This window comes from Camelus bactrianus, chromosome 4, assembly GCF_048773025.1.
Source record: "Camelus bactrianus isolate YW-2024 breed Bactrian camel chromosome 4, ASM4877302v1, whole genome shotgun sequence".
NCBI classification, from domain to species: domain Eukaryota; kingdom Metazoa; phylum Chordata; class Mammalia; order Artiodactyla; family Camelidae; genus Camelus; species Camelus bactrianus.
In genome coordinates, this window is record NC_133542.1 from 91,598,958 (window position 1) to 91,621,906 (window position 22,949).

A 22,949-nucleotide genomic window follows, 5' to 3' on the forward strand; every position below is an offset into this window, starting at 1 on the left:
ATTAGCCTCTCAGGGCGGCAGCCGCTGGTGACGTTTGGGATGCTATTTTCTAAAGCTTTCCCGAGGGCTGCCGGAGGCTTTGTGTCCGCAGTCAGCAGAGGTGTCACAGGTGTCACTAACAGGTGTCACATACATTGCGTTGTGAAGGCTGGTAGGAAAGTGCTAGGAGAACTCCTAAGTCTGATGCATTTCTATTGAAAGATTTTTTTCCTTTCCAAATCCCACTGATTTTCTTCTAACAAGATTGATGACAAACACAGGGTCCTTTATAAGCTGGGCTCGACATGGAAATGTGCCAACTTACCTTGACCTGGACTTTCATTCGTGGTTTGAGGGTTTCTGGAATGCTGATAGTGTATCGTTCCCGCCCCGTGAGTCCCAGGGCGTCTGCATTCTCCCCAGGGAGATATTCGAGGGGGATCACCCCCATCCCGACCAAGTTACTTCTGTGAATGCGCTCGTAACTCTCAGCCAGGACAGCTTTGATTCCCTGATGAGCCAAAAGAGTAGTCTGGACACAGTTTTTCTTTAGGTATACAGTCACTTTACAAAAGGCTTAAGTTAAACTCTTTTCACACCTAAATTCTGTTAAGTACCAGTTAATCATTTACATTAAATGTTACCCTCTAGTTATAAATAACACAGTAGCCGGGCTTTACTGATTGACTACAAGGTACAGGCAGCATGTAGGCACTGAAATGAATTCTCTCCTTCACCCTCCACCAACCCTGCAGGTACACGCCATTATTGTCCTCCTTTACCCCCGTGGTCAGCGATTTATCCCGTATTTGAACCCATGCAGTCTAACCACACACTTAGCCACTTTGTGGTACAACATTTCTTAGCAAACTCCCATGTATCTGGAAACTACACCACAAAGCAACATAAATAAATTCATTTTTTCCCCTTGAATTTTGCTGTTATTATAGCTGCACCAGCAGACACAGAAGATTTAATCAAGACCATTTCAGAACACACTGCAGAGAAGGTTGATACCTACTGTATGCTGCTGTTACACTTCCTGTTTCAAGGATCAAATTGCATTGAATATAATCTTGATATAAAGCTTCCTGTTAAGTACACTTTATTGGTAATCTGTAACTGGCAATATACAGCAATGATCAATCAATAAACCAGGATACTCTATTAACTAGAACACCTCATCCTCAAGTATTTGTTAACTGTAATGTAGTATTAAGATACCCCTAAGAGGTCTCTTTAATATCTAGGGTAACTTTTAAGATCCCCTGAATCAGGGTCACTTAGGAAGCTTGTTAAAAATGTAGATTCTTGGGTACCACCCCAGATCCACTGTGTCAGAATCTCTCGCAGGGACCATGGGTGGGAGAACGATAGTGAGTCTTGTGAGTTATGAGAACTGTGGCTGTAGAGCTTCTCAAACTGCTGGACATTAAAATCACCAGGGGGAGGCTTTTAAAATCCAGATGTCCAGGTTTTTCTCCTTACCAACTAAACCAGAATTTCTGGGGATGAGATCCAGCCATAGGTATTTTTTAAAACTCCAAAGTGTTTCCAAATTTTAGAACACATTTATAGAGGAAGGGCAGATTCTTTAGGACAGTAGATATTTTACATGGATTTACGTAAATATATATTGTGTATTTATTTTGGGGGGATGTGGCGATCTTGGTAAACATATTCTTTACGTCGTGAGCTCTGTGTAGAGGGCTGTGCGTCGCTGCAGATCACAGCCGTCCATCCTGCTCTGTGTGAGGACAGCCCAGGATTGCTGAGTGGCTGGGGCTGGGTGGCTGCACAGTGCAGTGCACACGGCTGTCTGGACAGACAGCGCTTCTCTAGAGATGTCTAGACCTGCGTGGTCAGGCCACTCAAGGCTGTTCTCCTGCTCTTTGTACATCCCCTGCTCCACCAGTCCCTTCTTCCTCGACACCTGGCCCAAATGCACGTGCTTGCCCCTGCCCCTTAGGCCAGAGAGGCTCCACCTGCTCGTTTTTTTTAAAGGGAAACATCTGCCGTCGTGATGGTTATTAACATGAGGGGCTGGGCAGACGTGCCCAGGCCTCCCTGGTAGCTGATAAGCCAACTTGATGTCATTTATTGGTAGCCTTCTCCTCCCCCCGTAGCGAAGACTGCTGCTGCGTCCTGCCTGCCCTTTGCTGCACAAGGTGGGGTGTCACTCCAGGACCTTGCTTCAGATGTGGAAGATTCCCCCTCTAGTAAACCACTGGTGACTGTCGCTGTACCTGGGCCCTTTCTTTGGTCTCCTGGCAGACACGTACAGTATGTGCAGCCCAGCCAGACTCGAGAAAGCCCTGGGCGCCAGGTCTCTTCTTACCCCCCAGGTCTCACCGTCCCCACCGATGGCCGTGCTCTCATGGCTACTATCAGCACCCAGCTCCCTTCTAAAATCCTTTCTTTAATTTCTTAGCTTTTCTTCAGCAGTTTCTAGAAAAGCCAGGCCTTTGACATATTATCAGCTAATCAGAGGACATCATTTTTTTCCACCTGCAAAATGTTTGACTAAAAAAAACAAAATAGGTGTGATGTCAAAGATGTTTTCAGAGCCTGGGCATCTGGAGGGCTGCCTGCCAGACAGCCATATTTTTTACAGTATTTGTGGATATCAGCTTATTTAGTGTCTCCCAAGTGCATTAATTTGCTCGAGCCATACGTTATTTTAAATGATACCAGCTAACCTCTGTTACCCTTCCCTGAGGATTTAAGCCAGGCAGCAGGCATTTTCCCTGTTTTCAGGGCAAGCAAATGCTGGAAAGGTAAAAGCTCTCTGTTTCCCGTAGCTCCCCCCTCCCCGCCCACCCTACCCTCACCTGGTAGGTGAGGGGACTCTTCAAGCAGGTCAAGCCAGGAAATGGCTTGAAGGCTCTAAAGAGCCGTGTGCATACACAGAGGGCTTCCTTTTCTCTAGAGCCTGTAAACAGATTTTCACAGGCAGTGAAAGCAGTTGTAAAAAGTGCATTCCCCAAGTTTATCCAAAGCTCAGGCCCCTTACTTTTTCCCTTCTGTGAACCTCACAGACAGTATGTAGCAGTAGCCCTGGCTTATTCCTCACATTTACCTGGGACAGTGTGAACAAATAAACTTCGGGTGTTCAACCTCTGAGAATGTTATGAAAACCATGAAACTTTTCCCCATTAAAAAAAAGGCATAACATACTACACACTTTTGGATATAATCTCATAGACTTCAGGACCCTCCTCTCAAGTGTTCTGTCGACACCCCCAAAGAGCCACGGTTCTCAGGATATAAATGTCTAAGGGAACCTGTTCAACTCTTGATTACCCTTCAGTGAGTGAAGTCAATCCAGGTCTACCAAGAGGCAGGAGATGAATGAACACTATGCTTTTCTGAGCTTGCTTTGCTCTTCCACAGCATCTTCTTAGAAAGTAAAGCAGAGGAATTTATTTCTAGTCCTTCTCCCAGCTTCCCTCCTGGTTCAGAAGGGCAGCTGCCTGCTGGGATGTCTTTTCACAATACTCACCAGTAGGAAAGGGCCCTTGGCCGCCCAGTCTCGGGAGCTGCCTGAGCCGTACTCCTTGCCGGCCAGAATGATCAGAGGAAGGCCCGCCTGCTGGTACCGCTCAGCAGCATCGAACACATCAAGCTGAGAAGAGAAGAGGAAGATTTTACAGATGCAGTGAAGGCGCAGAGTGTGGAAGGAGGCCAGTGAGTCCTGGTGGGACATATAGGGGCAGAATGCCTGCAATTGGCCAAGCCAGTGTAAAGCCAATGCAAAAAACAACCAGTCGCTTGCCTGGTCTACAAATACCTAGTTAACTCCATCTAGTACCTCTATCAAACTGAATTTTATACTCTTAACTGAAATGCATAATTGTTGTCCTAGTTTTAGAAAAACATTCAAAGCCTAGGGCATCGGGGAAAAAGTAAATTAGATCAGTTTTTTAAAAAGAACTCTTCCATAGATTAAAGTATTTTAAAGGTTAAGAAGCAGAGAATCCCACGTAAACCTGGGTTTTGACTCAGTGATGGGTAGTCAAACACAAAGAAGGTCACATTCAGCTGGAAAGAACTCATGAATATAGAAGTTGTTAAACAAACAAGCAAAAACCAGTAACGGCCTTTTCTTTCTAACCAAATAATCTGGATCCTTTCAAAGAGCAGAAAGAAACAACCTACCTGATATTTTGATAGATATCTGTTACTGGCTTTGGGTATTAAGAATGTGGGAGTGTGTGTTTTAAAGTGCTTTCAAAACTACTGCAAAGCTGACAGTCCCACGGCAAAGCAGGTCATGGAACCGGAGATCAGAGGGACTAAGCAGGTGTAGGGTTCCGGGCTCCTGGCTTTTCCCTTACATGAGCCATTCTGAGGGGACCAAGCAGCTTATAAAGCAATAGCTCCCTGAACTCTCTCTCTTCTAAAGAAAGCATAACATTTAGTGGCTTCTTCTGTTACTGTGCCTCTGTATCCCTAAGTATTATATTTAATCTGCCAGTTTTTCATTTATCCTTTTTTGTTATTTTCTATTAATTTCCTACTTTGAGGATTTAGTTCTTTTAACCACCACTCCCATAGGGCCCCCACCCTCTCCTCTCCACAGTCTTCTGCCATCATTATGCTATATGTTATAATTACATAAATGCTATTTATGGCTGAGTCATTTAGTATACTATGATTTCCTTTTCTTGGCAATTAAAAAAAATTTCTAATGGAATTAGTAGTTATTTTTGTGTGTATGTGCTCACCTGTTTCTACGTCCCTACCCATTCATTCATCCCCAAGTGCTCTGTCTGAAATACAAGTCTTCTCTAAAGACATTCGAATTTATCAGGCAGTCGATCATTTAGAAGTCTTTTTCATGGAGATGTTACTCCTGGAGCCCTCAGTTCCTGTGTGGACTAATGGCTCTCTGAGGATGTGGTGCATTCCTGTTACAGAGGAATCTTCCTTCTCCAACATCCTGGCGATTCCCTGCATTTCTTTTTCCTGGATCCTACATCTTCCCCTTTTCTTCGTTGATTCCCTCGTTTGGTGGAACACATTGACCAAGGAGCTTTCTGAGACTGGGAATGAGGGGTATTTTTAAAGTTTCTGAATATTGAAATTTGTTATTACTTTAATTTCATTCGGCTGGTAGTATGAGGGACGTAGATTTTTAGGGTCCAAATACTTTTCCTCAGTCTTAAGTTTCTAGAGTTGCTTTGTGTGCTTCTGATCCCTAAAACAGTGCACATAAGCTGTTCTTTCCCTCTCTGGAAGTCTCTAGATCTTCTCCTTATCTTTGCTGTTGTTAATTTCACAATGATGTGACTTGGAGTGGGTCATTCTTTAATCATGTGGCTGGGTGTTCAGTGGTCCTTTCAATCTGGAGTCTCAGATTTTGAATTTCTTTGTGTTACTTTAATAATACCCTCTCAAATTTTGTCATCTCTTTTTAGCATCTTTATTCAGTCAGATGTTGGCCCTCCTCAGTTCAGTCTTTACTTTTCTTACATTTTCTCTCTAACTTCCCCTTTCTATATTCTGGAAGATTTTCTTGACGAATCAACTTTCCCTGTGAATTTTTTTTAGGGGCTTTTTTTTTTTTTTTTAAAGAGTTCTTGTCCTCTGGTTACTTTACAGCAACAGAAAATCATCTTTTATCACTGAGGAGACAATTGTTTTTCTTAGTTTTCTTATACTCTCTGCATTACCTGTGGCCTGCCTTTTAATCCCCTGTTCTTTGTCTGTCTTTGAGGTTCAAAGCTTGGCTCAAATGTCTGTTCATCTCTGATTCTGCCCCTTGTTTAAGCTGAGTCACTAAACGTCTGACTGGGAGTTCTCTGTGATGGTGGGGTTGTAAATAAGGGAGGGTCACTGTGACAGCATCCTGGAGGCCCCAGGATGTATATAACTGCAAGTCCTTCCCTTTCATCTCTTGTGCATTCTACCGTTTATTTGTATCTTTTTCATTTACTACTTGGTTTGTCATCCCTGCTATTCACTGAACAAGTATGTCCTGGGGACTGACTGTGTGCTGGGTCCTGGGGATCAGAGTCTCTGTGAAGAGTCTGCTTTACAAACACAGAGCCAGTCACAAGTCAGGCACTGTGTGTGGTGGTAAAGAGCACTGACTTTAGAGTCAGACTCTGTGGGTTATTTAACCTCAGCTTTTCTGCTTGGGGCCTTAGGAGGGTATGTGGGCTCTCTAGGCCCAGTTCCCAATTTAAAACAAGGAGAATTATGGTACTTTCCTCAAAGGGTTGTTTTCAGGATTAAACCAGTCAGTAAATGCAGAGAGCTAAGAACAGCACTTGGGACGTAGTAAGTGCCACAGACATACTGGCCATTATTATTTTAAAATACTCTGGGAGGGTTATTTCCTCTGGGAGGCTTATTTCCCTCCCAGCATTCACTGGGGAGGGAAGTGACCCAGAGGACCTCCTGCAGGTGCCAGATACTCTGCTAGGTGTTTTACATGTCATTCTATTTAAGGTTAATAAGCCTCAGAGCCTTACAAGGTAGATAATGTTTCTGCTTCACAGGTAAGAAAAATGAGGCTCAGAGAGGGAAATAACTTGCTGAAGGCCCCTCAGGTAATAGGTGAAGCTGGGATTTGAACCCAGGAGTGTCTGATTCAAAGTGCAGTCTTCTTATATGCCTCCCAGCTGTGAACAGCAGTTCCAGCTGTAATATGCCAACTCCAAACAGTTCCCTTTAGAGCCCAAGCAAGCCTCCACAGGCCTCCACATTCCTTCTTTCCCAGTGGTATGGTAAATTAATTAAAGTCATAAAATAGCACTTCTTAATAAATATCCCCTACCTTAACCTGGAGTTTCCCCCTCAAGTACTCTAAACTGATGCAATTTCACTCAGAGGCTCTTTGAGCTCCACTCCCAGGAAACTAGATTAAGTTAAAGCATGAAACAGAATCTCTAATCAGGAAAAGAAGGTCTTCCAGTTTAAAGGGCCTCTCCATCAGTGATGAACTCTACATACATGCCCACCTGGCAAGACAGCACATGAAGCAAGAGGTAGGATGAGCTGTGAAGAAGAAAATGAGACCCGAAGGAAAGTCGAATATCCAGCCACCCAGAGCCTGAGAAATGCTGGCTTCTCCACGAAGCAGAAAACACAATACTCACAATTTCTCCAGAAGGCAGATGGATAGTCTGTGGTGCCTGCTTGTTCAGGAATTTGTTTAATAAGCGGATGTTGGCAAATGTCCCCCGCGCCATGATAGCGTCGTTACCTCGGCGGGAGCCATAGGAGTTGAATTCTCTTGGAGTCAGACTAAGAACAGAAGCAGGAGAGACCTAGTTAGTGAACCGAGAGAAGATTAAACTTGGCTTATACCAAGAAAAGAGAAAAACCACAAACCTAGATATTCTCTAAGTCTACTAAGTATTGTTCTCCAAGGCAGAAAAGCTGTTCCCATAGCTTCAGCTGAAGGCAGAGTGAGAGGTGAGAAGTGGGATGGTGAATCAGTATTGTCCCAGCATCAACTTCCAGTCTTAGAAATCTGGGTGGAACAATGAGGAGGAACTCTAATAAGAACATCTTACAGTGAACATAGTGACCAGTTCACTGGGCTGTTTCTTAAAATGCTAGGAAGTGTGTGTTAATGATCTATTAGTTAGATCTGTTGAAGTTTGAGAGTCTATGAATGGGCTTCATGAGTAGATGAGTGTGTCTATGAACCCCTGAAATTGTGTCCAAAATGTGGATGTGAATTTTTCTGGGAAGGTATATTTCCTTTCCTTCAATTCCCTAAGGAGTCTATGTCTCAAAAGAGTGACAATAATCACCAATCAAAAAAGGTTTGGTTATTGCTTGTTTCCCTAGTTTCTTCCTCCAGCCTCAACCTTTTGTGTTTCTCTAGTTTCTCTGTTTGCCCTTGGAACCCTTTTCTCCCTTTCATTCAGCAGCTTTTTACTGAGCACCAACTATGTGCCAGGAACTGCTCTAGGTGCCTGGGGTACATCAATGAGCAAAACAGACAAAGATCCCTGCCTTTGCAGGGCTTGCATTCTAGAAGGTGGAGACAAATTTTAAAAAGGGGATCCTACGTGAGTGTTAATAGATTGTAGTTAATACCTTAGAAAAAAGAAAAGGTAGATCAGGGCAAGGAGAACAGGAGTATGGTGGGGGTGACCTCACGGATGATGTCTTGAACTTGGCGAGGGAGTTAGCTAAGAGAGTATCTTGGGGAAGAGCATCCAAGAGGAAAAAATAGCCAGCTTGATTAAACGCTCTCAGGCAGAAGGGTACTTGGCCTTGCCTGGAACATTCAGAGAACAAGGTGGTGTCCAGAGCATGTGGCTGAGGGAAAGAGCAGGGACTCGCTGACCCCTCTTCAGTATCACCTGCTCTTCTCTACTTGCTGATGGATTCATGTCTTCACTCAAAGCAAAATCCTTTCCCTTTAAAATCTCATATGTATCTGTGTACAGGCAGTTTCCATACACTTTAAAAAGTAGTTGCCCCATGCTAAAAAAAAAAAATCATGAAACAGACCACTGTGCATCACTTCCTCTAGATAGATGTGGGCTGTCTTCTTACACTCACAACACTTACATTTCTGGGGACTATGAAATATTCTTGTTCTGAATGAACAGACTGTCTCATAGGATGCACTAGGAGAAGGCAGAGACTGAGTGATCACAGCAGAAGGGGAATTCAGGAAGAAAATGGGTTAGCCACCTGCAAGGGAGGTGAGGGGCAAGGCAGCTGTCTGCTCCCACTGAGAAAAGAAAAGTGTTGGATTTTGTTCCTCAAATTGGCTCTGGGCCCCATCACTGAAGAAGCTAATTCAGTAGGTGGGGATGGGAAACACGAATTTTTATGTCCTCAGATGATTCATGGAAAGTCAAATTTAGGACTGACTTTGATTAATATCAGTATATTACATAACAGTAGGTAATATTGGTGTAATACCTGTTAAAATCAGTATATGACTGAAGGATTGATGAATGGATGTTTAAACTGCAAATCCTCGAAGCAGTTCTCTGTAAATATTACGTTTCTCAACCAGGAGATGTCAGTGCATTTCTGGTTCCATCCCTGCTGAGTGCTTCAAGTGCAACAGGCTCCGTGACAGGTTAAGAGCAGAGTCTTGTACTTTATTTTTTGAACCGTTTTTAATTGAAATATAGTTTCTCTATTGCCTGGGTAGACTGCCCTAGGAGAACATTGCTAAGATTTATGTCAGAGAATGTTTTGCCTATGTTTCCTTCTAGGAGGTTTATAGTGTCTTTCTTTAAGCCATTTTGAGTTTACTTTTGTGTACGGTGTGAGGGAGTGTTCTAACGTCCTTGATTTACATGTGGCTGTCCAGCTTTCCCAGCACCACTTGTTGAAGAGATTGTTTTTTTCTCCATTGTATATTCTTGCCTCCTTTGTTGAAGATTAATTGACCATAGGTCTCTGGGTTCATTTCTGGGCTCTCTATTGTTCTATTAATCCGTATGTCCAGTTTTGTGTCAAAACCATGCTCTTTTGATTACTGTAGCTCTGTAGTATTGTCTGAAGTCTGGGAGGGTTATTCCTCCAGCTTCATTCCAATGTTCACAGCAGCACTGTATACAATAGCCAAGACATGGAAGCAGCCTAGATGTCCATCAATAGACAAATGGATAAAGAAGTTGTGGTATATTTATACAATGGAATACTACTCAGCCATAAAAAAGAATAAAATAATGCCATTTGCAGCAACATGGATGGCCCTGGAAAATGTCATTCTAAGTGAAGTAAGCCAGAAAGAGAAAGAAAAATACCATATGATATCACTCATATGTGGAATCAAAAAAAAAAAATGAAGAAAAAAGAGGACATTAATGAACTCATCTACAAAACAGAGACAGACTTGCAGATAGTAAACAATCTTACGGTTACTGGGGGAAAGCAGGTGGGAAGGAATAAACCTGGGAGTTTGAGATTTGCAAATGTTAACCACTATATAAAAATAGATAAATTTCTGTTGTATAGCACAGGGAACTATATTCAATATCCTGTAATAACCTTTAATGAAAATATCAAAATGAATATATATATATGCATAACTGGGACATTATGCTGTTAAAAAAAAGAAACCCTTTTTAAAAAAAAAAGTCATTTTACAATGTGTTAATTTCAGGTGTACAGCAAAGTGATTCAGTTGTACGTGTATATATATTCTTTTTCAGACTCTTTTCCATTATAGGTTGTTACTACAAGATATTGAATAGTTCTGGAGACCTGTACTTTAACAATCATGCTGGGGGCAGGGATGACAGTTGAGTCCAATGAGCACACTTATTCAATAAGAAGGTTCTCTCCCCTCGTGGGGTTCCCTTGCTGATGGATTCTCCCATGGAAGCTTCGAAGCAGTAAACAGATGACTAGTTTTTAAGCCCCAGCATTCAGTGAAAAACCGGATTCTGATTCCAAAGAGCCCATGTGAAAAGAGAAATACGGGTCTCACTCTCTGCATTTCTGCCTTCAGGCTCTCCTCCCCTCCCTCATACTTACCCTCTGTTAGTTAAGTAGCGAGCAGCAGGGCTGTTTCTTGCAATATTTCCAGCCGGAGAGATGTGGTCAGTTGTTACTGAATCTCCCAAATTTAGCAGCACATAGGCATCCACTATAGATTTCGGGGGCTGAAGATCCAAAGTCTAATAAAGAACACAACAAGTCAGTGCTGGCCCAGGTTTCTCCAGCACGTCACCAGGGAGCCTCAATAGTAGTGGTCCGTGGACCTGAGCCAGGTGACAGCCCTACATCAATGTATAGAAAATTCTAGTTTTATCAGGAGTGCTTAGAAAAGTGAGGTGAATTTACTCAAAAATGTTCATATCTCACCCTTGAAAGGAGGTGAAGTATTGGCAGTGCCCCTCACAAGCCACAGGGAAACTGCTGCAATGACACCTTCCTTCTCCATGTGCAGGGAACTCCTCAGACGCTGAGGACAGCAGGAGTCCTGACTTCTCTCCCCCCACCCCCTCCCACCCTGGGCAGGGTGACTCCCTGATGGTCAGTTTCAGGGTTTCCCTTACTTTTATGGGTATAAGGTCTGAATATGGTGGGCGGTGGGGCTGCTCTCCCAGACAGTCCCTGAGACTCTTCTGAGTCCGTGTCCAACAGGGTGTGTCTACACAGCCACACAGAAGCCCTGGACAGAGAAAGTATAGGCCCACTCCAGCCAAATACCCTAGCTTCCCCAAACTCCCCAGGATGACCTGTGCAGGTTTCTAAAGGTTAATGAAACGGGTAGTCTAAGCAAGGGTACTGGATAATCAAGCAGATTTTATAAGGCAAGAAACTTTCTGAAGAACTCATTTTGTTAAAAAATAAGAAGTCCTACCAGGTCTTCAAAGAATGGTGGTGACTTAATGTAGGTAGATTTGGGGTTCCAACAATACAGCTTATCGGATGGGGCTGCTAAGGCATTCCAGCTTTCATTCACAGTCTTAGGAAAAAAAGAGAAAGGGAAAGGCAGATCTAATCACATTCCATTCTAAGGAAAGTTTAACATGAAAACACAAAACATATATTCAAGCTAAGAGTGCAGTAAAAACCATTCTTATTCTGGTCTGTTCCTCTGTACAGACAGCACCATGCTAAGTAATCAGAGTTTGGGGTAATTTGCTGCACAGCAGTAGGTAACTAATACATGTACTTATAAGTATAATTTGAGATAATAAGATTGTACCAAAGGGGAAATTATTTACTGTCTGAAGATTTTGGGAAGTAGACTGCCAGGTCAACAGGGACATTGGCTAGCAAATGACAGCGGCTGTGTATTAAAATCAGGTTGCATACGCCGCATATGTCTATTAGCTAAGCCTTTGAAGAAATGCATTTAACCGAATGTCCACCAAACTCCTTCATACCATTTCCCAATGAGCAGCTTGTGGGTGGGCCCAGTGCATGAGTATAATCCCATTTGACCCCTCTCTCCATACAGTCTGCTCCCTTATTTCACACCACCAGCCCCAGTCAGAAGCCCCTGGGTCAGTGTAACACAGAAACGGGGAGAGGAATAACATCCAAGAGTCTCAGAAGATGATACTGAGCCCGATACATTTTCTCCCTATTTGTAAAATGCATAGTAAGTTTTATTTATTTCCAGTTTGGTAGTTTGATGTTACCTACTGAGTGGCTTTTATTTTTATTACTTTTTAAAGCATCCGAATAATTCTGAAAGGTGCATTTAACCAGTTGACCCCTCAGGGACACACTGTAGTGACATCAGGGGTCCCGAACCACAGCTGACACAATACCCCCGTCTGCCTGAGGAAGGGGGAACTATAGAAAGCTGGCCCGGAACCACACAAGCTGAGGCCTTTCCTCCTGAGGCCGCTGCTCAGTTGTCCGAATCTGGGAATGTCAGGGGATTGTGGGGTCTGTAAAAATGAGCAGCTTTCCCTTGGGCACCCGCCTTACCTCTATCTTCTGGTAGACCTCCTTAAACATCCCGGGGATGACGTACTGGCGCTCCACCACCTGGATCTCATCTCTGGTTGGCCAGATGTCTTTCAGAAATACTTGTTGCCCCTTTGCATTTACCCCTGGGGGAAATGTTTATTAGTGAGAAGAACTGCATTTCATACCCCATTTCCTCTGTCATGTACAGTCAGTTCTTGTTGTTCAGGGAAGCTCTACAAAGTCCACGTATGCGCTGAATTGGAGAATACGCAGTCACTGCCCCCAGGGGACACAGGGGGTTAGGCTCCGAGAGACTCCATCCACATTTTCATCAACTGAACAATACATCACCTTGCTTTATGTGTGCTTCTATTTCGAGATACCTTATTTAATATATACTGTTAACACTTTCATATTGAACTCGAAAGCCTGTCTAACACGAGGCCCATCACAGCCTTCTTGGGCTTAGGAACACTACACAGTATTTCAGCATTACTCTCAGGGGCCATTTTAAACAGTGAAATCAACAACAAAAAGCACTAAAATGTGAATAACATGGCATTAAACAGAGCACAGACAGGAAACAGAACACTTGTTTGCAGTATGAGACCTGAAACAAGAAGGCAGCAGGTCATGTTGTTCAGCTTCAGCTGAGAGCAGGCACGGCAGGCAACTCAGTTTTCACCCCCATGCACGTCTGTTCGTGACCACGGGAGCGTGATGAGCATTGATTTGGGGGTTAAATCCATTTTAAGGAGTAGTCAAATTTGCAAATATGGAATCCATATATAACGAGGATCAACAGTACCTCGAAAGCTATGGTTCCTAAAAGTAAATTACAGGGCACTGTTTTCATATTATCCAGTCCGGTTAGCATGCATTGAGGAGGGTACAGCAAAAAAACCAGTGGAAAAGGAAACAAAGCATCATTTCCCCTGAATCTGGAGAAGCTGCACTGTGTAGGATGGTGTTGCTACAGACTAAGTATGAAAACAATGCCTATCATGAGAGTAAAGCAGGAGCTGGAAAGAGAGGAACCGGAGAAGCCGCCAGAGTGGCAAGAACTCTGTTACTTGTGGTGTTTCTTTCCCTCTTGTCGCCCCTTTCCCTTTAACTGAAATAGTTATGTCCTAGCTGTGTACTGCTTCCTTCTCCTCTCATCTCTTAAGGTTCTAGGCTTCATTATTCATCAAGGAAAGCAGTAATACTGTCAAATTCATTGGGGAAAAAACTACCCACACAGATAAAATCTTACCCAGGGGCTCTTTCTCAAAGTCAATCCTGATGGTGCCGGCAATTGCATATGCTATTACTAAGGGCGGAGAGGCTAAATAGTTGGCCCGGGTGTTGGGGTGAACTCGCCCTTCAAAATTCCTGTTTCCAGACAGTACTCCAACAGCTACGAGGTCCCCCTGTGTGAGGCAAGGGAGAAAGCAGGTCACAAAGACAAGAGATCGCCTAGGTGTCTTAGACCATTTGCCAAGGTTTTCCCTTTAAGTAAAGTAGCCCTCAAGCTTCCCTTTCACCTGGTCCTCCCCCCCGGGAAGAAGAGCACACAGGGCAGCCCTGTGGGAGACACTCTGGGTCAGAAGAAGCAGAGACATGTTCAGTGGCTTCTGCTCATGAGAAAATACCAGGTGGGTCAGAAGGCAACATCCTGGTTCTTTGGCTGCTGGGGGCCAGAGAACAGGTGGGGAAGAGTACAAGCTAAAGGGAGCCACACTGACTGACATGGACTCTACAATTAATGCACAGCAAACCAAATAGTATTTCTGAGTGCTACTGAGTTAATGGGACAAAAATCAAGCCAACACAATAGTTAAGATTCATTTGTGTGGATTCTCTTCTGACTTGGAAGCAGTTTTCAGACAACAGGAATAAATGATTCTGGCGCCTCTGCAGTCAAAGCCAGCATTTATGGAGCATGTGTGTTCCAGGCACCTCAATAAGTCCTCAATGTCCACTGTCACCTTAATGCTCACAACTCTATGAAACACATACTATTACTGTCTCCAATTTACAGTTGTGAAAACTGAGGCACAAAGAGGTTAATTAACTTTCCCAAAGGTATACAGCTAGTAAGTTTAGCTCAAATCCAAAGGCCAGACTCTTAACCACATCCCCTGTTGCCCGGACCTTCATGAAATTACCAGCATTTTGGTCACACATCTTATAAAAAAAGGACAACAGCTCTGGAGACCCACAGGCCCCTCTGTAATTACCTGCGTGATGGCTTCTACCACAGCTTCAGGCAAGGGCCCACTGTTGCCGATGCAGGTCATGCAGCCATAGCCCACCACGTCAAACCTAGGTGCAAGAAAGAAGTGCAGGGTGGAGAGAGACTCTCAGTGGGACCGTCTGCTGGTTATAGTTCCTGGAGGCCACTGATTTAAAGAGAATAGCAGCGCATGAAATAAATTTAGCACAGTGCCGTTTCTATAAAGCTCTCGTTCTTGGGAGCATTTTGATCTATTCATTCATTCTAGATCATTCAATTAAGAGTCCTTTTTATAATTTACTTTTTTTTTTAATTGAAGTATAGTCTTTTTATAATATTGTGTGAGTTTCAGGTACACAGCCAAGTGATTCAGTAATATATATGTACACAATTTTTTTCCAGATTATTTTCCATTACAGGTTATTACAGGACATTGAATAGTGTTCACTGTGTTACAGAATAAATCCTTGTTGCTTATTTATTTTATATATAGTAGTATGTATCTGTGTATCACACACTCTTAATTTTTCCCTCCCCCAACTCCCTTTCCCTTTGGTAAACAAAAGTTTGGTTTTTATGTCTGTGAGTCTGTTTTGTAAATAGATTCATCTTATTATTTTTCAGACTCCACATATAAGTGATATAATATTTGTCTTTCTCTGACTTATTATTTTCTAGGTCCATCCCTGTTGCTGCAGATGGCACTATTTCATTCTTTTTTATGGCTGAGTAATATTTTATATGTAAATATACCACATCTTCTTTATCCAGTCATCTGTTGATGGACACTTAGGTTGCTTCCATGTCTTGGCTATTACAAATAGTGCTGCTATGAACATTGGGGTGCATGTACCTTTTTGAATTAAGAGTTTTCATCTTTTCCAGATATATGCCCAGGAATAGTATTGCTGGATCATATGGTAGCTCTATTTTAGTTTTTTAAGGACCTTCCATACTGTTTTCCATAGTGGTTGCACCAATTTACAGTCCCTCCGACAGTGTATGAGGGTTCCCTTTTCTTCACACTCCCTCCAGTATTTACTGTTTGTAGGCTTTTTGATGATGGCCATTCTGACCGGTGTGAAGTGGTACCTCATGTGGACTTGATTTGCCTTTGTTGTTTTTTGATACTGAGTTGTATGAGGTGTCTGTAATTTTTGGAAATTAATGCCTTGTCACAGTTGCATCATTTGCAAATATTTTCTCCCATTCCATAGGTTGTCTTTTTGCTCTGTTGATGATTTCCTTTGCTGTGCAAAAGCTTTTTTAAGTTTGATTAGGTCCCACTTGTTTATTTTTACTTACATTTCTTTTGCCATGGGACACTGATCTAAGAAAATACTGCTAAGATTTATGTCAGAAAATGTTTTGCTTATGTTCTCTTCTAGGAGTTTTATGGTGTCATGTCTTATATTTAGATCTTTAATCCATTTTGAGTTTATTTTTGTGTATGGTGTGAGGGAGTGTTCTAGCTTCATTGATTTACATGTCGCTGTCCAGCTTTCCCAACACTGCTTGCTGAAGTCAAGACTATCTTGTCTCCATTGTGTATTCTTGCTTCCTTTATTGAAGATTAATTGATGGTAGGTGTATGGGTTTATTTTTTGGCTCTCTATTCTATTCCATGTAATTTACTTTTTAAAGTAATTTGCTTTTAAATTTGTAAGTAAATTATAAGGGGTCTACTTGAATGATCTAGAATTTTTGAAAGTTGAAATCAGATATGCCATTTGATGTCTCTATTAAATACTTTTATTATATAATCCTAAGAACTTCTGACTTTTATGAGGCACATGATTAAAAAATCTGTGTCATCCAAATTAGGAATAGTAGGTTAATTGGAGAAACTGTCCTTGGCAACAAATAACTAATTTACTTCAAGGAGTCTGAACTTTTTTGGGCCTGGAAAATAATTATTTTCATACCAAAGAGCAGATTCTCAGTTGCAGAGTCAACATTAGCCCGTAGCACACCTTCTTGCAACTGAGATAAAAAGCACCTGCTCCCTCCTCCATCGGGAGGTGCAGGGCTACAGCAGAGCACAGGCTTGACTTCAGCCTCTGCTCTCTTCATGGGCACCTGTGTCTGATGAACAACCAGCACAACTGTACAGGAGGGCCCTGCCTTGTTGGAACCTGAGGGTTTAAGTCTATTTAACATCTGACAAAATTAGACACCATCAGATAAGCTTACATCCATTACAAGGTGACCTAGCAGGATACCCTTGGAATAAAATAAAACAAAAGCAATGGTGTAAAAAAAATTTCTCCCTCACCCAAGCTGAGACAGGTAAGGCATGACTCCACTTTCTCGCAGGTAGTAGGTGACCACACCACTTCCAGGAGACAGGCTAGTTTTGATGTAAGGCTTCACGCTCAGGCCAGCGTCCACAGCTTTCTTTGCTAACAAGCCTGTGAAATGGTACACACAGACACGTGGTGACTGCCCGCTCTAGGCGCCAGGGACAGTTAGGAAAGAGACTGGCTTTTCAGACTGCACTTCCTGCCACACTGCCTGACAAAAGCGTTACTTTCTGCCACTTCTGCTGCCTGGGAGAAGTGGAAAAGTCAAAAGCTCATTGACCCGAAGTTATTTACATGTGTGCAGGAAACTCAAAATTAGTCATGGACGTGACGAAAGAGACGTGCCTTTTTTTGTTTGTTTTGAGAGAAAGTCATCTTTCTAATTATGTTTTATTCAGATGAAAAGTAATTGGAAGGGCTCCTTCTTAAAGTTTATGAACTGTGTACTGGCTGGTGAGGAATATAGTTTACGTAGGAGTAAAAATTTAGCCGTCAGATATTTCTTAAAGGGGAAGATACAGAGCGCCTGGACCCCTGGACTTTTGGGAAATACAGAGACTACTGCAGGGACATGGTGCTCTGTCTTAGGACATGTCACAGAAGTAGGGAAGAAATAAGGAGGGGTTATAAAGAGACAAAAAGCTAGAGACAAGCTGGTGACTTGTCTTAAGGAAACCGGTTTGTTTCACCCACATGTCCACTTGACCATTGGGAGGGATGTCACTTACCTGCTCCTAACATCACAGATGGATTACTGGTGTTTGTGCAGCTCGTGATGGCAGCAATGACCACGGAACCATGAGCAAGGCTGAACTCGCTATTATTATAGATAAACGTCTTATGGTCATTATGATGGTCTGGAGCAACCTGGAATCCTTTAAATCCTTGCTATAGGAAGAAAAAAAAATATGTGTATATATATATATATATATATATATAGTCAAAAGTTCTCACTTTGGGAGAAGAAGAAATACTTTGGTAACTGTAATTTTAAAGGGCAGTTCTTAACAAAGCAAACATCTCAGCTGGTAAACTCTGAAATGCTACAGAAAAATTAAAGTCTCCTTTTAAATCTTTATAAAAGGGAGTCATGATTTCTGAATCTTATTCTGCTTTGAAATTATTAACAATTACTTTCTTCCCATCTCAAATATCAAAACACTAAAACTACAAATTTAGTTCAAAGTTAGTCTCGTTAGAAATAATTAGTACAGGTTTAATGTCTGCAGACTGAGGCTACCAATACTAATCTTTTGGAAATTTAGAAAAAGGTGCCATTTTGGCCAGATTCAACTAATCATGGTCAGTAAGGCCAATGAAACACAGCGGAACATTTGGTAAAATGCTGGTGTCCCATGGATAAAACCCACCACAAATCTTAATCATTCATTTGGGAAATGTTCATTGAAAATCTGCTCTGTACAGATGCTGTGCTGGGCACTTTGTGGGATAAAAAGGTGACTGCGACATAAATGGTACCCTCAGATTTACAGTCTACTAAGGGAAATCAGACATGTAAATAATACAAAGCACCAACAATAAAAGTTAAAGAATGTGAAATGCCATCACAGGGTTTCAGACTGATTGCCATGAAGGTTCACACGAGGGTGAGGTGACTTTCTGCTACGAGATCTGAGGTCACGTTGTAGAGGAGCTGATAGATGAGGACAAGCAGATGGGGAAGGGACATGCAGGCAGGGAATGGCATGAACAAAAGTACAGTGGCTGGAAAAACTTGGGCAAGTAGAGTGAACACTGTGGTGAGAGTCACCTAAAAAGTAGAGATGCTTCTGAAAAGGAGGACTGAGTTGTATTTACAGGTAATCAAGTGCTCCAAGGAAGCTGCTTGACCCTTAGCTGATAGGGGAGGAGACATCCAGGACTGGAGGCTGGAGAAGAAAATGCCCTCAGTACCCGGCTTCAGGAAGATTCATCATCGAGGGGGCAGAAGAGAAGCCTGGGGCACGGCAGGGCTGGGGAGGATTTCCACCTGCCCCTCCCAGGTCCCTACCTTGGCTCTGAGGCAGCTCTCAAAGTCCTTTTTCATGTCAGACACCGCGACTTTGTCCTGAGGCCTTTTGGGTCCACTGCAGCAAGGCACTACTGTTTTCAAATCTAATTCCACAACCTGTGCACCCAAAAGAAAGGGAACCTTAGAACTGACATTACAGCCACAGACACACAAAATGCAGCCCTGCCAGAGAATGTGAAACATCACAACCATAAAAACAAACTCAACGCCCATACTGAAAAACAAGGAACACCTAAGGGGTGAATTTTCAAAGATCTGGATGAGCACTTGGGTAGCATGGACAGGCTGAAGCCTGGCCACCTCTTGGAAAGACCAAGGTGGGCAGTGTAGCTGCCGCCGCCGTCTTCCACTCGTCCATCTTTGTAAAGCAGCTCATATATCCTTTTTATTCCTTAAGTTAGTCTGAGATGGTTTTTGTACTGAAATGACAGATAAACCATTGTAATTTTTCTAAGATGACTTGGTGGGGAATGCAGCCATTAAGTCATCAATGCCAGGAAATGAGCCCTCGTCTAATTGAGTATTTCCTTCCCTCAACGTCATATGAAACCAAACAAGGGTCCCACATCTAGTTTACCCTGAGATTGGTTGGCTGCTGAGAAAAAAGTGGATTTAGTTTGCACCCTAGAAAATGAATGAAGACAAGCGCATTGTTGGATAAATCAGAATTAATTGATTCGTTCACACCTCTGTTTCTTTCCCCATCTACAATGATGATAAGCTTATCAGCCTTTAAAGAGCTCTAGTCCTTCTAAACTCCTTCTCCAGAAGGGTTCCACATAAAGGAGTAAATCAAAAAGGGGGAGTGCACCCAACTCAACCGAATGGCCAGCCAGAATGGGAGACGTTACGTTACTTTGTTATGTCTGCGGTTCCTTATCGTTTTAATTTTTCAGCCTTTTAACACCCTGTTCTTCTACAATAACTTGGCAGTGACTAATTTCCTACCAGTACACCCCCCACCCCCAAGAGAAAACATTCACAACTAAAACCACAGCCTTGAGGAAGAGGAAACACACGCTGGGTGCAAGGCGCTCTCTTACCTGGGCAAAGTCTGGGTCTTGAGAGGGGTCACTGAAATCCCGAAACATTCCTACAGCCTGAAGATACTTTTTAATATGCTTTACCTTTTCTTCTTCACGACCTAATGGGCATTTTAAGAAGTAGCAAGTAACAGATGTTAATTTCCTGATTAAACTAATGCCTCTACCAGCAGTTATACAAGTCATACCAAGAGCTCTGCTGACACAGCGGCTCCCAGACAAACAGTCTGACTCTCTGGCTGATGCTGCTGTTTACTGGGAGCTATTAACTGATCGACCAAAGTGACCACTTTTGGAAGAAGATTCTGGTGTTCTAAGTACTCCTTTCTCTTTGGTTATGGTTCTAATTAGGAGGATCCTGAGCCTCAGCGATCTGTCACAGCATACCTCGCATCTGCCTTCCACTGGCCACAGACCCTCAGCATCGCACTTGATTCCTGTTAAAACAGTAATCCACCCAGTCTCCCACCACAAACCATCAGCTACGAGCCCTTCCTGTGTGCCCAGCACTGTGTGCTAAACATTATTTAAATCTCTACTTCATCATGACCTTATTATGACACAAGTACTGTTATTCTCACTTACAGATGAGGAAATAGAGGCTCAAAAAGATGAAATATCTTTCCCTTGGAGCATAGACAATAAATGGCAGAACCAGGATCTGAGCCTGAATTTAACTCCAGAGGTCAAAGTCCTGACTCATAATGTTGTTTTACCGGGAATATGACCCTCAATGGTCTGCTGTTTGATTCTTGTCAAGACCCTGGTTGCAGGAGATAATATGCATGGAGTTTGCCCAGCAGACACGCAGGCCTCCCGTTTCTCTGACAGTTAAATAAGACTGTTTGAGAGCTTGATTCTTGGATCCACAACAGATCAGGATTTTTTGTTTGCCTGTTTGTTTTAATTGAATTGGAAAGGTCATCAGCTTTCAGCATGGACCTTTTGACAGATGACTGACTGATCATCACATATTTATCATGACCTGCTGTTGGGCCCCAGTGTTCATTACATCCCATGTCATCCACTCCATGAAGACGCATGGGAGAAACTTCTCTTAGGTTTCAGTTTGAGAAAGGGTTCAACTTCTCTGAAACCATTTGTTTCACTTCAAGAGATGTTACAAATTTGGTACTGGATCAGTAAGAGGTTCTGTGGCCACCTCTACAGCCACAGAAATTAATCTTATCTCTGGATGTATTTTGCAGCTCCCTCGCCCCTTCCTTTCATCATCCCTTCCTTTCTCTTCTTTAAGATGAATACCTCAACTATTAAATCTAGGGACAGAGGAGAGGGTAATGCTCTGTTCTTAGCATTCTATGCAACTTTACAAAGGACCTTCTGTTTTCAGGGTTCTGCACTTACCTGTCTGCACCAGGTACTTGATACTGACTTCATCAACTGGGAAAAAGGCAGCAGTCGCTCCATACTCTGGGCACATATTGGCAATGGTAGCTCGGTCAGCAATGGACAGCTGGGCTACTCCTGGCCCGAAGAATTCAACAAATTTGCCCACTACCCCAACCTGGCGGAGGTGCTGAGCAATAGAACAATAGAAGAGTTTGAGGTGTGATGGCCCATATTTAAAATGCTGAACTATCCCCTTGCAGTCCTCATAAACTAGCCTTGTGAGTAAACACAAACAATAAGTTAGCCCAGCATATTTTTGATTACTTTTAAAAATAAAATTTAAAAAATAATGCCACCCAAATATAGCATGGCATCCTGAAGTCGATCCTGGAAAAGAAAAAGGACACTACTGAAAAAACTGGTGAAGTTTCTAGTTTAGTTAATAATGTCATTCCGATGTTAACTACTATTTCTGATAAATGTACCATGGTGATGTAAGATGTTAACGTCTGGGGAAGCTGGGAGAAAGGTAACAGGAACTCTGTTATCTTTACATCAGCTCTCCTATAAATCTAAAATTATGCCAAAACATTTCTTAAAAAAAGAAAGAAAAAATAATAAAAAACCCCCACAAATAACATTAAGAAAAGTGTTTCAAAATGAGAAACTTTTCATTCTAATGAGATCAGTGAAAGTGCCTAGAAGTCCTAAAAATTAAATTCTTTTGGCTTAAATAAATTATGATTTGCACTTGAGTAAGCAAATGCCTTGTTTTCAAGGGTATAATCAACAAATAACCTAAACAAAGGTACAAGTCAAGTGTAACTGAAAGATCTAGGTGGTCTGACTCCCACATCTTCTCCATGCAAGCCATCAGCCAGGTCAGTGACTGGCCTGGCCCTGCATGAAATCAGTTTCATGAACTGTGGACAGCCACACAGCCAGGCTCTTTTGGTTGTGTGGAATTCTGCCAAATTTTGTGGGCAAAGCCTGTATTATTTCACACATGAAGAATCAGGTGTGCATCTCTGATAAGCTATAGTATTCAGATAAGTGCAATTCTAATTTCCATGAAGACTTAATCAACAGTATAGTAACCATCCCAAATACCCCAAGCCTCCAGATTATACAAACAGGAAAAATTGTGATAATTTTAAAAAACATTACTTTTCTAGTAATTTTCATTATGAAACTGCCTTCTTTTTGCAAAGCAAGCAAATCGCCAAAAAAAAAAAAAAAAAAAAAAAAGATTATTTCCTACAAGGGCTAAAGAAAAAGAAAAAAAAAAAAAAAACTATTATTTTCCAGCTTGGAGAAACATCTGTTACAGTGATGTAACTTACATTACAAAGAACGGAATAATAAAGTCAGAAATTATTCATAGAATGAGTTTGTTATTTACATATAAAGAAGAATGGCATGGGAAAAATGTAGAACTATAAACACATGCAGGGGAATGATTTCTTACAACCTCAGGATAGTGATTATTTCTAGGATGGAGGAGGATGGCTCTAGCCATAAATATTACATTTCACTTCTTAAAAAAATATACATACAGAGAGAGCTCTGAAGCAAATACAGCGAAGTGTTACCATCTGTTAAGTCTACATGGTGGGTATATAAATTTCGTTTAACACCTGTGTATTTAAATTATTTCA

At 42.2% G+C, this 22,949-nt stretch overlaps 1 protein-coding gene across 3 annotated transcripts in view; it reads right to left on the reverse strand.

The window, feature by feature from the left end:
- The window catches only part of ACO1 (aconitase 1), a 50,683-nt gene that overhangs the window by 3,224 nt on the left and 24,510 nt on the right, over positions 1-22,949 (reverse strand). For 2 of the 3 annotated variants that reach the window (XR_012506787.1, XM_074363168.1), the window contains exons 8-20: positions 21,307-21,478; positions 19,942-20,042; positions 18,878-18,994; positions 17,595-17,754; positions 16,839-16,974; positions 14,568-14,652; positions 13,601-13,757; positions 12,364-12,488; positions 11,282-11,386; positions 10,450-10,592; positions 7,086-7,233; positions 3,482-3,604; positions 305-490 (exon numbers count right to left, since the gene is read on the reverse strand). Coding sequence is in view for 2 of the 3 variants with exons in the window: in XM_074363168.1 (XP_074219269.1) it covers positions 305-490; positions 3,482-3,604; positions 7,086-7,233; positions 10,450-10,592; positions 11,282-11,386; positions 12,364-12,488; positions 13,601-13,757; positions 14,568-14,652; positions 16,839-16,974; positions 17,595-17,754; positions 18,878-18,994; positions 19,942-20,042; positions 21,307-21,478 (1,758 nt within the window). In the remaining variant the exon portion in view is untranslated. Of the gene's footprint in view, positions 1-304; positions 491-3,481; positions 3,605-7,085; positions 7,234-7,320; positions 7,463-10,449; positions 10,593-11,281; positions 11,387-12,363; positions 12,489-13,600; positions 13,758-14,567; positions 14,653-16,838; positions 16,975-17,594; positions 17,755-18,877; positions 18,995-19,941; positions 20,043-21,306; positions 21,479-22,949 lie in introns of those variants that run through there. The other variant, XM_074363169.1, reaches the window with a different exon arrangement.